The sequence below is a fragment of the Protomyctophum parallelum genome (genome assembly GCF_964188405.1).
Source record: "Protomyctophum parallelum genome assembly, chromosome: 21".
Lineage (NCBI taxonomy): Eukaryota > Metazoa > Chordata > Actinopteri > Myctophiformes > Myctophidae > Protomyctophum > Protomyctophum parallelum.
In genome coordinates this window covers 1,291,584-1,307,511 of record NC_139713.1, presented here as the reverse complement: position 1 = coordinate 1,307,511, position 15,928 = coordinate 1,291,584, and the positions used below count along the sequence as shown (strand labels likewise).

The 15,928-nt window shown below is 50.4% G+C and overlaps 1 protein-coding gene across 1 annotated transcript; it reads right to left on the bottom strand.

The window, feature by feature from the left end:
- Positions 1-4,766: 4,766 nt before the first annotated feature.
- On the bottom strand, positions 4,767-15,037 carry LOC310879544 (LHFPL tetraspan subfamily member 2a protein-like). Its single transcript, XM_083794316.1, has 7 exons — positions 14,950-15,037; positions 14,835-14,849; positions 13,331-13,489; positions 10,868-11,179; positions 9,839-10,126; positions 5,895-6,076; positions 4,767-4,958 (listed from the first exon to the last, which is right to left on the bottom strand). The coding sequence occupies exons 4-7, from the start codon at positions 11,031-11,033 to the stop codon at positions 4,884-4,886; spliced, it is 711 nt and encodes a 236-aa protein (XP_083650442.1). The 5' UTR covers positions 11,034-11,179; positions 13,331-13,489; positions 14,835-14,849; positions 14,950-15,037; the 3' UTR covers positions 4,767-4,883.
- Positions 15,038-15,928: the final 891 nt, after the last annotated feature.

The window sequence follows — 15,928 nt, the reverse complement described above, 5'->3', positions numbered from 1 at the left end:
AGGTGGGCTGTATGGACCCGGTGCCCAGGAGGTGGGCTGTATGGATCCGGTGCTCAGGAGGTGGGCTGTATGGACCCGGTGCTCAGGAGGTGGGCTGTATGGACCCGGTGCTCAGGAGGTGGGCTGTATGGACCCGGTGCTCAGGAGGTGGGCTGTATGGACCCGGTGCCCAGGAGGTGGGCTGTATGGACCCGGTGCTCAGGAGGTGGGCTGTATGGACCCGGTGCCCAGGAGGTGGGCTGTATGGACCCGGTGCTCAGGAGGTGGGCTGTATGGACCCGGTGCTCAGGAGGTGGGCTGTATGGACCCGGTGCTCAGGAGGTGGGCTGTATGGACCCGGTGCTCAGGAGGTGGGCTGTATGGACCCGGTGCCCAGGAGGTGGGCTGTATGGACCCGGTGCCCAGGAGGTGGGCTGTATGGACCCGGTGCTCAGGAGGTGGGCTGTATGGACCCGGTGCTCAGGAGGTGGGCTGTATGGACCCGGTGCCCAGGAGGTGGGCTGTATGGACCCGGTGCTCAGGAGGTGGGCTGTATGGACCCGGTGCTCAGGAGGTGGGCTGTATGGACCCGGTGCTCAGGAGGTGGGCTGTATGGACCCGGTGCTCAGGAGGTGGGCTGTATGGACCCGGTGCTCAGGAGGTGGGCTGTATGGACCCGGTGCCCAGGAGGTGGGCTGTATGGACCCGGTGCCCAGGAGGTGGGCTGTATGGACCCGGTGCTCATAATGAGTGGACTCAGAGCGGCTCAAATTAGCGCGCCTGGAGCCCAGGAGGTCAGGGGCTTTTTCCCCTGTCCCATGCGTGGAATTTCGCCGATTTTTCGCCACACTTGGGCCATCCCGTATGTGATACGCCAATTTCTTGTCACATAGTTGACACTGTACACCACTTGTTCTTTGTTCTCCTTGCATATTCAAAAATGCAACCACACTTTAGATTTATTTTGTGGCGGCATGACTGCAGGCTGCTGTGTGTGTGTGTGTTGACTTCCTTGTTGTTACCACGAGTAGTGAGGGGGAGAGGGGAGGAGGCGTTGCGGTGCTGCGAGGCGCGAGCATGGCTCGCGGACCAAATGGGCCGTCTCGCAGACCAAAAGCGTCCGCTTTTTTTAAAATGAATATTCGATTCAAAATTTAAAAATCGATTCCCGTGCGTATCGATTGAACATCGATTAATCGATTTTTTGGGGTCAGCCCTACTGTGTATATATGGTGTTCTGTGTGAAGTGGGCATGAGGGAAATCATGATGAGCTGCTTTCCTCTTTCTGATTGGTTTTTTTTTGGAAGATGGCCTTACTGCCCCGCCCCTTTTGCTCGAACCTAAGTTAGACATGTAGTCGAGGGTGTGTAGTTTTCCCTTTGAAACGTACCCGTTGCACTAGCAACTCAACACCACAAGATGGCAGCAGTCTACATTCTACAAATGTGGTTTCAAACACTTTTCACCTCAAGGTCCATTTATTTATGTATTCATCACCTGAGCCACAGAACCACCGTTTGATGACATTTAGCCTCTCAGACCCATCTGAGCCACGGAACCACCGTTTGATGACATTTAGCCTCTCAGACCCATTTGAGCCACGGAACCACCATCTGATGACATTTAGCCTCTCAGACCCATCTGAGCCACGGAACCACCATTTGATGACATTTAGCCTCTCAGACCCATCTGAGCCACGGAACCACCATTTGATGACATTTAGCCTCTCAGACCCATTTGAGCCACGGAACCACCATCTGATGACATTTAGCCTCTCAGACCCATTTCAGCCACAGACCACCATTTGATGACATTTAGCCTCTCAGACCCATTTGAGCCACGGAACCACCATTTGATGACATTTAGCCTCTCAGACCCATTTCAGCCACGGACCACCGTTTGATGACATTTAGCTTCTCAGTCTCAGATTGTTGTTCACACACACACACACACACACACACACACACACACACACCAGTGTTTTCGTCGACTAAAACGAAGACGAAAAATGTTCGTCACTGATGAAAACTAAATGGAAACTAAGCTATGATGACTAAAACTAAGACAAAATATAGGCTACTGACAATTTCGTCAACAAATAAAAACTAGACTAAAATGTTAGGAAGGGACTAGTGGACAAGAGATCCAGTATAAGTCATTTTACACTTGGTTGAGTGCTGAAAATAGCCGATCTACAAGCTCACAACGCGTCGCACTGTGACGCGTTGTGAACTTGTAGATCGGCTATTTTCAGCAAGTGTAAAATCAGTCATTGCGACGGCACCAAGGCCTGCCTTGATACCATGACGTTGATGAAATCTACAGTTGATTTAGTCGACTAAAATGTGTTTCGGCATCAAGGCCCGCCAAAACACATTTTAGTCGACTAAATCAACTGTAGATTTCATCAACTAAAATCGTATTACATTTAGTCGACTAAAAATAGACTAACAATAAAACATTCCAGGTGACTAAAATGTGACTGAAACTATTCACGAGACTATGACTAAAACTAAAATCAAAATTTGCTGACACACGCACGCACGCACACACACACACACACACACACACACACACACACACACACACACACACTGACACTACTGACACGTACTTTCCACTAAAAGTGGTGATGACAGTGTCAACATGAACACATGTGAGGTGTTGAAGGTTAATCATGTTGTTATGACAAATACACCATCCTTTATTCATACAGTCCAACATTCAATACGTTCTGAGAAAGCAGGTGAAAGTAGGTGAACATTGAGAGAAAATGGGTATAAATTCCACTGTAGACTGCATGTTATGAGTTCTTTTCTGTCAAGAATCCTCTGTAGTTAATTCACTTAATATTAATACTTAACAATCACCGGCACAGAATTTCTTGCCAGGAAAGTAGTTCATAAAATGTCTACGGTGGATTTTTATGAAACAAGAGCTCGGCAGATTGAAAGAGGATAATTCAAGCTTTCCCTACAGCTGCAATGTTGGTGAGTTTAACGTTGTTCGATACAAGCAGATCGCAAAAGCAACAATGGATGGTATTAATTATAACTCTAGATTCATCCCATTGTGAAAAAAGGAAATCTAGGGTTGAAAATTGCTGATCTCTCCCAACGGTAACTTCAATACAGCATGTAATTGTGGACAGACTCTTATCCAACGACAACACTAGCTATCTAGCTATAGGCTATATCTCATATTGTGTTTATAGCAGACTCACTCAAACATACACTTGCAGTTTGCTTTGGCAACTCCAAAACAAACTCCACATGTGATGTCCCAACATTGTATTTACCTGCCATAGTGTCGACCCCTTACCCCTGTGTGGGATCGCTGGTTAGACTGGCATAGTGTCAACCCATTACCCCTGTGTGGGATCGCTGGTTAGACTGGCATAGTGTCGACCCCTTACCCCTGTGTGGGATCGCTGGTTAGACTGGCATAGTGTCGACCCCTTACCCCTGTGTGGGATCGCTGGTTAGCTGGCATAGTGTCGACCCCTTACCCCTGTGTGGGATCACTGGTTAGACTGGCATAGTGTCGACCCCTTACCCCTGTGTGGGATCGCTGGTTAGACTGGCATAGTGTCAACCCCTTACCCCTGTGTGGGATCGCTGGTTAGACTGGCATAGTGTCGACCCCTTACCCCTGTGTGGGATCGCTGGTTAGACTGGCATAGTGTCGACCCCTTACCCCTGTGTGGGATCGCTGGTTAGACTGGCATAGTGTCGACCCCTTACCCCTGTGTGGGATCACTGGTTAGACTGGCATAGTGTTGACCCCTTACCCCTGTGTGGGATCGCTGGTTAGACTGGCATAGTGTCAACCCCTTACCCCTGTGTGGGATCACTGGTTAGACTGGCATAGTGTCGACCCCTTACCCCTGTGTGCGATCGCTGGTTAGACTGGCATAGTGTCAACCCCTTCAGCCTGGTGGAGACAATAAAGCATACTCTCTCCCCATGCCTTCGGCCTGGTGGAGACAATAAAACATACTCTCTCCCCATGCCTTCAGCCTGGTGGAGACAATAAAACATACTCTCTCCCCATGCCTTCGGCCTGGTGGAGACAATAAAACATACTCTCTCCTCATGCCTTCAGCCTGGTGGAGACAACACATATTCTCTCCCCATGCCTTCATGGTGGAGACAATAAAACATACTCTCTCCCCATGCCTTCGGCCTGGTGGAGACAATAAAACATACTCTCTCCCCATGCCTTCGGCCTGGTGGAGACAATAAAACATACTCTCTCTCTCCATGCCTTCGGCCTGGTGGAGACAATAAAACATACTCTCTCCCCATGCCTTCGGCCTGGTGGAGACAATAAAACATATTCTCTCCCCATGCCTTCATGGTGGAGACAACAAAACATACTCTCTCCCCATGCCTTCGGCCTGGTGGAGACAATAAAACATACTCTCTCCCCATGCCTTCGGCCTGGTGGAGACAATAAAACATACTCTCTCCCCATACCTTCGGCCTGGTGGAGACAATAAAACATACTCTCTCCCCATGCCTTCGGCCTGGTGGAGACAATAAAACATACTCTCTCCCCATACCTTCGGCCTGGTGGAGACAATAAAACATACTCTCTCCCCATGCCTTCGGCCTGGTGGAGACAATAAAACATACTCTCTCCCCATACCTTCGGCCTGGTGGAGACAATAAAACATACTCTCTCCCCATGCCTTCGGCCTGGTGGAGACAATAAAACATATTCTCTTCCCATGCCTTCGGCCTGGTGGAGACAATAAAACATATTCTCTTCCCATGCCTTCGGCCTGGTGGAGACAATAAAGCAGATCTCAGAGCAGGCAGATGGTGGTAAGGTAGGGTAGGTTGCCAGGTTCTCTCAGAGCAGGCAGATGCTCTAAGGTAGGGTAGGTTGCCAGGTTCTCTCAGAGCAGGCAGATCAGACTCTTTCCCTCTCCGATCTCGTCCTGGACCTTGTCGCTGGAAGTGGCGATCTCGGCCTGAAGAAGCAGAAAAAATATATATTTTATGTTATTGTTTTGATACAGTTTGTTTGTCCATAAACAAACTTTAAACCTTCTACTTGAATTTTTTTTATTTCAACCTTACTACTACTTTGTACTACTAGGACTAAGACTAAAAAATATGTTAAAAAAAATAAAAAAAATAAAGTTTGATGAAAGTTTGATATAATTATATAATAATTATATACTAATATAATAAATTAATAATTTACATTTGGGGGATATCTCTTTCACAATAATGAATAAAACATGTTCTAGACATTCTAATGATCACAAAAAAACATATATTACAATAATTTTACTTACTTTTATTAGGCTTAAAGGTCAAAAGTCATAGGTTAAAAAATGTTCAAAATTGCACAGAGTCCAGAAACTTTTTAATTTGTGTGAATTTCAGCCTCTGTGGGGGGTATTTATATGCAAATATCATGATCAATGGCATTGAAATGGCATTGCCATGAACATCACTGATGACGTTTAGGTGTAAAAAGAACAGGAAAAAATAATAATAATTTAGTAATTCATTAAAATATAACTTGTTGCTATAAAGCAACGCTGGGTCTTAGAGGGTTAACCCATTCTGAACGGGCACCCATTTTGGTGTCGGCATCATGTTATGCTTTAGCTATTGAAAAATAGCAGATCTACAAGCTCATATCGCGCCACCGAGTGGCGCGATACGAGCTTGTAGGTCTGCTATTTTTGAAAAATCGAAGACACTTTTAGAATCTGATCTCAGGTCAGAATGGGTTAATAATGAAACTGTCAGGATGTAATAGACATTTTTAGAATCTGATCTCAGGTCAGAATGGGTTAATAATTAAACTGTCAGGATGTAATAGACATTTTTAGAATCTGATCTCAGGTCAGAATGGGTTAAGAAACCGACCGACCGACCGCCCCGTTCCATACCTGCGCTGAGAAGACTGCGCAGACGAAGGTGAGCGCGGCGCAGCCGGCTGCAGCGTAGAAGGCCCAGCCCATGGAGCACAGCCCTGCGCGGTACGGAGCCGCGTCCGTACCACAGTACAGCCGTACGCGGTCCGAACCCCAGCCCGCCGGATACAGAACCAGACCCACGATGAGGAACAGACCTGTGGAGGCAATACGGAGGCATTTAGCAGGGGGTCCCAGGGGGTCCCAAGGGGTCCCGAGGGGTCCCGAGGGGTCCCTGAGGGGTCCCTGAGGGTCCCGAGGGGTCCCAGGGGGTCCCTGAGGGGTCCCTGAGGGTCCCAGGGGGTCCCTGAGGGGTCCCTGAGGGTCCCAGGGGGGTCCCTGAGGGTCCCAGGGGGTCCCTGAGGGGTCCCTGAGGGTCCCTGAGGGTCCCGAGGGGTCCCAGGGGGTCCCTGAGGGGTCCCTGAGGGTCCCAGGGGGTCCCTGAGGGGTCCCTGAGGGGTCCCTGAGGGTCCCAGGGGGTCCCAGGGGGTCCCGAGGGGTCCCAGGGGGTCCCTGAGGGTCCCAGGGGGTCCCTGAGGGTCCCAGGGGGTCTACGGACCCCCATTTAATGGCTGTCTTTTCTTTTTTTTTACATACTAGGTCGACTAGTCAACTATAAGTCAGACAGACAGACAGACAGACAGACAGACAGACAGACAGACAGACAGACAGACAGCTCTGTGACAGTGGAAGTAGGTCACGAGTCGAACAGGAAATGACCTCGTATGGCGGTCTCTCTCTCTCTTCTACACAGACACAGGACGCTGTTCCTGGGGGGGGATTCCCCGTGTGTGTGTGTGTGTGTGTGTGTGTGTGTGTGTGTGTGTGTGTGTGTGTGTGTGTGTGTGTGTGTGTGTGAGTGTGTGGACCTCATGGCTACCTCTTCCTGTTGTTGTATACCTTGTTACACACACACACACACACACACACACACACACACACACACACACACACACACACACACACACACACACACACACACACACACACACCAGGTTTGTGTGTGTGTTGTGTATTATCTTATTATCTTATTATGTAAATATTATCATGCTTTAGTTTTGGGTCTTAGAGGCTAAATGTCATCGTGGTGAAAAGGGGTTGAAACCACAAATTAAATGTAATAAAAACCAAAAAGCATAATTCCAGAACCCTCCCTTCTTTCTTTGGCTCTTAAACCCTCCCCCCCCTCCCCTCCCCCTCTCCTCCCCCTCCCCCCCCCCTCTCCTCCCACTCCCCCCCCCCTCCCCCCCTCTCCTCCCCCCCCCCACCCTCTCCTCCCCCTCCCCCCCTCTCCTCCCCCCCCCCACCCTCTCCTCCCCCTCCCCCCTCTCCTCCCCCTCTCCTCCCACCCTCCCCCTCTCCTCCCCCCCCCCCTCTCCTCCCACTCCCCCCCCCTCCCCCCCTCTCCTCCCCCCCCCTCTCCTCCCCCTCCCCCCCCCTCCCCATTGAACAAGGAAATGAAAAGTGGGTCACAGATTCTTTCCACATGTTGCTGTAGACCCCCCCACCCCCCTCCACATGCACACACACACACACACACACACACACACACACGCGCACACACACACACACACACGCACACACACACACGCACACACACACACACACACTCCCCACCATCCCCCAACTCAAGTACGATAGAGTAGACAACCTTGCATAGACCACTTTCACTTGTGTAACACAATGGTGTTCTTTTTCTATGTATATATTTCTACTTTTGCTTTTACATTTTAATCAGAAAACATACATTAACCACTTAACGTCTGTCTGTCTGTCTGTCTGTCTGTCTGTCTGTCTGTCTGTCTGTCTGTCTGTCTGTCTGAGAGTGATACAAATGAGAGTTAAGATTTTACAATATAAATCAGGGGTCCCAGAGATATAAATGCCATTAAATGGGGGTCCGTAGACTAATGCATGTCAAACTGGGGGTCCTTGAGATTAAACGGGTTGAGATTCACTGCTAGAGCCGTTAGTGATTAGTGTCAATGTGGCGCTCCTTGACCTGGAACCAGTGTAAACTATGTGTCTTACCGGCCACGCCCTCCAGGGGGGGGTCTATAGGGGGACTATAGGGGGTCTTACCGGCCACGCCCTCCAGGGGGGGGTCTATAGGGGGACTATAGGGGGTCTTACCGGCCACGCCCTCCAGGGGGGGGTCTATAGGGGGACTATAGGGGGTCTTACCGGCCACGCCCTCCAGGGGGGGGGGTCTATAGGGGTCTATAGGGGGTCTGTCTTACCGGCCACGCCCTCCAGGGGGGGGGGGGTCTATAGGGGGTCTATAGGGGGTCTATAGGGTGTCTATAGGGTGTCTTACCGGCCACGCCCTCCAGGGGGGGGGGGTCTATAGGGGTCTATAGGGGTCTATAGGGGGTCTATAGGGGTCTATAGGGGTCTATAGGGGGTCTATAGGGGTCTATAGGGGTCTATAGGGGTCTATAGGGGTCTATAGGGGGTCTATAGGGGGTCTATATGGGGTCTATAGGGGTCTATAGGGGGTCTATAGGGGTCTATAGGGGTCTATAGGGGGTCTATAGGGGGTCTATAGGGGTCTATAGGGGGTCTATAGGGGGTCTATAGGGGTCTATAGGGGGTCTATAGGGGTCTATAGGGGTCTATAGGGGGTCTATAGGGGGTCTATAGGGGTCTATAGGGGTCTATAGGGGTCTATAGGGGGTCTATAGGGGGTCTATAGGGGTCTATAGGGGGTCTATAGGGGGTCTATAGGGGTCTATAGGGGGTCTATAGGGGGTCTATAGGGGTCTATAGGGGGTCTATAGGGGTCTATAGGGGTCTATAGGGGTCTATAGGGGGTCTATAGGGGGTCTATAGGGGTCTATAGGGGGTCTATAGGGGGTCTATAGGGGGTCTATAGGGGGTCTATGGGGTCTATAGGGGGTCTATAGGGGGTCTATAGGGGGTCTATAGGGGTCTATAGGGGGTCTATAGGGGGTCTATAGGGGGTCTATAGGGGGTCTATAGGGGTCTATAGGGGTCTATAGGGGGTCTATAGGGGGTCTATGGGGGTCTATAGGGGGTCTATAGGGGTCTATAGGGGTCTATAGGGGGTCTATAGGGGGTCTATAGGGGTCTATAGGGGGTCTATAGGGGTCTATAGGGGTCTATAGGGGTCTATAGGGGGTCTATAGGGGTCTATAGGGGTCTATAGGGGTCTATAGGGGTCTATAGGGGGTCTATAGGGGTCTATAGGGGTCTATAGGGGGTCTATAGGGGGTCTATAGGGGGTCTATATGGGTCTATAGGGGGTCTATAGGGGTCTATAGGGGTCTATAGGGGTCTATAGGGGTCTATAGGGGTCTATAGGGGGTCTATAGGGGTCTATAGGGGGTCTATAGGGGGTCTATAGGGGTCTATAGGGGTCTATAGGGGGTCTATAGGGGTCTATAGGGGTCTATAGGGGGTCTATAGGGGGTCTATAGGGGGTCTATAGGGGTCTATAGGGGGTCTATAGGGGTCTATAGGGGGTCTATAGGGGTCTATAGGGGTCTGTAGGGGGTCTATAGGGGTCTATAGGGGTCTATAGGGGTCTATAGGGGGTCTATAGGGGGTCTATAGGGGTCTATAGGGGGTCTATAGGGGTCTATAGGGGGTCTATAGGGGGTCTATAGGGGTCTATAGGGGTCTGTAGGGGGTCTATAGGGGTCTATAGGGGTCTATAGGGGGTCTATAGGGGTCTATAGGGGTCTATAGGGGGTCTATATGGGTCTATAGGGGGTCTATAGGGGGTCTATAGGGGTCTATAGGGGGTCTATAGGGGTCTATAGGGGTCTATAGGGGGTCTATAGGGGGTCTATAGGGGTCTATAGGGGTCTATAGGGGTCTATAGGGGGTCTATAGGGGTCTATAGGGGGTCTATAGGGGTCTATAGGGGTCTATAGGGGGTCTATAGGGTGTCTTACCGGCCACGCCCTGCAGGAGGCCACACACGTTGAAGAGGCTCTTCTTCATGACGCTCTGGAAGCAGGAAGTGAAGACGGAGACGGTCGCCACGGCGACCAGCATCACGATGCCCAGGCAGAGGAAGATGGCCGCCGCCTGCCAGAAGCCGCTGGCCATGTCGGAGAAGTGCACGGCGTCGGGCCCGCACAGCACGCCGCCGGCCCCGCCCCCGCCGTGCCGCGACGGCGGCTTTACGCAGCGGCCGTACAGACCCAGCGTGGGCCGGTAGGCCTCGCCCGCTGCAGTACCTGGGGAACACATTAGACGTTACACCACCTCCACCTGTTGACAGGGGGAACACATTAGACGTTACACCACCTCCACCTGTTGACAGGGGGAACACATTAGACGTTACACCACCTCCACCTGTTGACAGGGGAACACATTAGACGTTACACCACCTCCACCTGTTGACAGGGGGACACACATTAGACGTTACACCACCTCCACCTGTTGACAGGGGGAACACATTAGACGTTACACCACCTCCACCTGTTGACAGGGGAACACATTAGACGTTACACCACCTCCACCTGTTGACAGGGGGAACACATTAGACGTTACACCACCTCCACCTGTTGACAGGGGGAACACATTAGACGTTACACCACCTCCACCTGTTGACAGGGGGAACACATTAGACGTTACACCACCTCCACCTGTTGACAGGGGGAACACATTAGACGTTACACCACCTCCACCTGTTGACAGGGGGAACACATTAGACGTTACACCACCTCCACCTGTTGACAGGGGGAACACATTAGACGTTACACCACCTCCACCTGTTGACAGGGGAACACATTAGACGTTACACCACCTCCACCTGTTGACAGGGGGAACACATTAGACGTTACTCCACCTGTTGACGTGGTGGGCGGGGCCTTACCGCGGTGGGCGGGGCCTTAACGTGGTGGGCGGGGCCTTACCGCGGTGGGTGGGGCCTTACCGCGGTGGGCGGGGCCTTAACGTGGTGGGCGGGGCCTTACCGTGGTGGTGGTGGTGGTGGGCGGGGCCGATCAGGGCGGCGTCGGGGGTCCGCGGGAAGCCCACCAGCCAATCGGTGCTCAGGAAGGCGATGACCTCGCCCAGTGCCGCCACGATGCTCAGAAGAGTCCACAGCATGGAGCGGCACGTCACGATCACGTGACACATGGTGGACCGCACGATGTTTCTGAGGACCGCACGATGTTTCTGAGGACCGCACAATGTTTCTGAGGACCGCACGATGTTTCTGAGGACCGCACGATGTTTCTGACCACCACACGATGTTTCTGACCACCACACGATGTCCTGTCGACCTACAGTGATGGAAAAAAGTACTCAATTTCGTACTCAGTCTGTGTCTCATAGGAGGGCTGTGGGCAGTTCAGAAACCAGTCTGTGTCTCATAGGAGGGCTGTGGGCGGTTCAGAAACCAGTCTGTGTCTCATAGGAGGGCTGTGGGCAGTTCAGAAACCAGTCTGTGTCTCATAGGAGGGCTGTGGGCAGTTCAGAAACCAGTCTGTGTCTCATAGGAGGGCTGTGGGCAGTTCAGAAACCAGTCTGTGTCTCATAGGAGGGCTGTGGGCAGTTCAGAAACCAGTCTGTGTCTCATAGGAGGGCTGTGGGCAGTTCAGAAACCAGTCTGTGTCTCATAGGAGGGCTGTGGGCGGTTCAGAAACCAGTCTGTGTCTCATAGGAGGGCTGTGGGCAGTTCAGAAACCAGTCTGTGTCTCATAGGAGGGCTGTGGGCAGTTCAGAAACCAGTCTGTGTCTCATAGGAGGGCTGTGGGCAGTTCAGAAACCAGTCTGTGTCTCATAGGAGGGCTGTGGGCAGTTCAGAAACCAGTCTGTGTCTCATAGGAGGGCTGTGGGCAGTTCAGAAACCAGTCTGTGTCTCATAGGAGGGCTGTGGGCGGTTCAGAAACCAGTCTGTGTCTCATAGGAGGGCTGTGGGCAGTTCAGAAACCGGTCTGTGTCTCATAGGAGGGCTGTGGGCAGTTCAGAAACCAGTCTGTGTCTCATAGGAGGGCTGTGGGCGGTTCAGAAACCAGTCTGTGTCTCATAGGAGGGCTGTGGGCGGTTCAGAAACCAGTCTGTGTCTCATAGGAGGGCTGTGGGCGGTTCAGAAACCAGTCTGTGTCTCATAGGAGGGCTGTGGGCGGTTCAGAAACCAGTCTGTGTCTCATAGGAGGGCTGTGGGCGGTTCAGAAACCAGTCTGTGTCTCATAGGAGGGCTGTGGGCGGTTCAGAAACCAGTCTGTGTCTCATAGGAGGGCTGTGGGCGGTTCAGAAACCAGTCTGTGTCTCATAGGAGGGCTGTGGGCGGTTCAGAAACCAGTCTGTGTCTCATAGGAGGGCTGTGGGCGGTTCAGAAACCAGTCTGTGTCTCATAGGAGGGCTGTGGGCGGTTCAGAAACCAGTCTGTGTCTCATAGGAGGGCTGTGGGCAGTTCAGAAACCAGTCTGTGTCTCATAGGAGGGCTGTGGGCGGTTCAGAAACCAGTCTGTGTCTCATAGGAGGGCTGTGGGCGGTTCAGAAACCAGTCTGTGTCTCATAGGAGGGCTGTGGGCAGTTCAGAAACCAGTCTGTGTCTCATAGGAGGGCTGTGGGCGGTTCAGAAACCAGTCTGTGTATCATAGGAGGGCTGTGGGCGGTTCAGAAACCAGTCTGTGTCTCATAGGAGGGCTGTGGGCAGTTCAGAAACCAGTCTGTGTCTCATAGGAGGGCTGTGGGCGGTTCAGAAACCAGTCTGTGTCTCATAGGAGGGCTGTGGGCGGTTCAGAAACCAGTCTGTGTCTCATAGGAGGGCTGTGGACAGTTCAGAAACCAGTTTGTGTCTCATAGGAGGGCTGTGGGCAGTTCAGAAACCAGTCTGTGTCTCATAGGAGGGCTGTGGGCAGTTCAGAATCCAGTCTGTGTCTCATAGGAGGGCTGTGGACAGTTCAGAAACCAGTCTGTGTCTCATAGGAGGGCTGTGGACAGTTCAGAAACCAGTCTGTGTCTCATAGGAGGGCTGTGGGCAGTTCAGAAACCAGTCTGTGTCTCATAGGAGGGCTGTGGACAGTTCAGAAACCAGTCTTTTAAACAATGATTTATTTTCGCATTGCAACATTTCAGGAATAGAAAGCCTGCAGTTTCTTGGATTCCCCATCGATGATGAGGGGGAAAAATCACACCTGTGTGAAGTGAAGGGCGCTCTAATCATCATACATCATTATTCATCACGTAACATATTTAGTCCGTTTGCTCAGACACATGTTCTCAATTCATTGTCGATCTGAATTTAATGTTAGCGTTATTATATAATATTATGTTATTATATAATATAATGTTATTATATAATATTATGTTATTATATAATGTTATTATAGGACAAAATAGACCATTTGCTCGTCCAAATCTGGCGCCTCTCGAAAATAGCAGGAATTCTACTTATTACATTTGAAAATGTACGACGAATAAATTACCTTTCAGTTCCTTCCACCGCTGTTCACTGATCTCTCTCTCTCTCTCTCTCTCTCTCTCTCTCTCTCTCTCTCTCTCTCTGGGGGCGTGGCCGTCGTTGCTCTGTCCAATCGGCGCGTGGCGTGCCGGTCACATGGTAGTGCGGGGGGCGTGTCCTCCACCTGTAGTCGACGGTAAGAGACGACCTTTAACCCTTTAACCATCTGATCTACAAGCTCACAGTGTCAAACCATCTGATCTACAAGCTCACAGTGTCAAACCATCTGATCTACAAGCTCACAGTGATTTATGTTGAAAGATCTGTTGTGTTGTGCCTGAGAACACACGTGCGTGTGCGTGTGCGTGTGCGTGTGTGTGTGTGTGCATGCATCATCTCATCCTGGCCAATCCGTAGAGCTTCGATATCTTCTGGCCAAGTGCTTAAGCGCCCCGTAACATGTATTTTTTATAAAACAACCACATTGAGGATAGAAAGAGGATAATTTCCCTACAGCTGCAATGTTGGAGAGTTTGACGTTGTTTAATATAATTAAACATGACTTTTCTGTTTCTATAGCGCCACCTATAGGTGGGGCTATAGCGCCACCTATAGGTGGGGCTATAGCGCCACCTATAGGTGGGGCTATAGCGCCCCTTAAGAAGTGATCTGTCCCTTTAAGGATTTTCAAAAGCACGTTCTCTCTGAATACTTTAAACTCAAGTAAGACATTTGACAGACCAACGTTGACTGTGTGTGTGTGTGTGTGTGTGTGTGTGTGTGTGTGTGTGTGTGTGCGTGCGTGCGTGCGTGCATGCGGTCAGACAGACAGAGTGCAACAGATTTATGAGTCCATTATCTACTCCCAAACCAACACACACACATACACACGCGCACACACACACGCACACACACACACACACACACACACACACACACACACACACACACACACACACACACACACACAGTCCCCTACACAAACAGTCCACAGATTGACCTCTTGACCCCGGGGGGGGGGGGGGGGGGGGCTTTAGGAAGAGTGACATCATGGACTCTAAATGTGGTCCATTTGTACTTAAATTAACATTGATTTGTACAATATAAATATAAATATAAATATTAATAATAATAATAATATGAATGGGGGGTCCCAGATATATAAATGCCATTACATGGGGGTCTGTAGAACTAATGCATGACAAATGGACCCTTACAGGTCTGTGACTCTGAGAGTGTAACACATGGAACCAAATGGACCCTTATGGGTCTGTGACTCTGAGAGTGTAACACATGGAACCAAATGGACCCTTATGGGTCTGTGACTCTGAGAGTGTAACACATGGAACCAAATGGACCCTTATGGGTCTGTGACTCTGAGAGTGTAACACATGGAACCAAATGGACCCTTAATTACGGGTCTGTGACTCCAATTGTGTCCAATTGGTTACATTGTGCACACTCTCAGAGTGAAACAGTAACTTTAACAGCATAGAGTATAGCTATTACAATTTAAAACAGTTTCCAACCTGCTCCCTCCATGCCTCCTCTGTGTCTGGGTAGGGTAGTTTTTAGTGGTGTGTAGTTTCCATGCCTCCTCTGTGTCTGGGTAGGGTAGTTTTTAGTGGTGTGTAGTTTCCATGCCTCCTCTGTGTCTGGGGTAGTGTATCTTTTAGTGTTGTAGTTTCCACACGTCCCCTGTCTGTCTGGGTAGTGTAGTTTTTAGTGGTGTGTAGTTTCCATGCCTCCTGCAGTGCTGTCAGCTCGCTGGTCTGTCCTCTACTGAGCCTCTACACACTGCGCTCACTGGTCCCCTCCCTGTAGCCACGCCTCCCCCCCATTGCCATTGGCTGCTCGCTCGCCGGCCACACCCCCCTGCACTGCAGACTGGCCCCAGCCCCAGAGCAGTGTTGTTTTCGTCGACTAAAACTAAGACGAAAAATGTTCGTAGACTACCTATTTTCACTGACAAAAACAAATGAAATCTAAGCTACGATGACTAAAACTCAGACTAAATATACTGACAATTTCGTCGACAAATACAAACTAGACTAAAATGTCAGGAAGGGACTAGTGGACAAGAGATCCAGTATAAGTCATTTTACACTTGGTTGCATGCTGAAAATAGCTGATCTACAAGCTCACAACGCGTCGCAACTTGTAGCTTGTAGATCGGCTATTTTCAGCAAGTGTAAAAACACTCATTACGACGGCATCAAGACCCACCAAAATACATTTTAGTCGACTAAATCAACTGTAGATTTAGTCGACTAAAATCTTATGACATTTAGTCGACTAAAACTAGACTAACACTAAGACATTCCAGGTGACTAGAATGTGACTAAAACTAAATGAAGTTTCAGTCCAAAGACTATGACTAAAACTAAAATAGAAATGTGCTGGCAAAAACAACACTTCTCCAGAGCCAATCAGAGGAAGACAGAGGTATAGGACAGCCTGGATGCAGAGAGACAGACAGGCTGTTAGACAGCCTGGATGCAGAGAGAGACAGACAGGCTGTTTCATGCAGCCTGGATGCAGAGACAGACAGACAGGCTGTTTCATGCAGCCTGGATGCAGAGAGAGACAGACAGGCTGTTTCATGCAGCCTGGATGCAGAGAG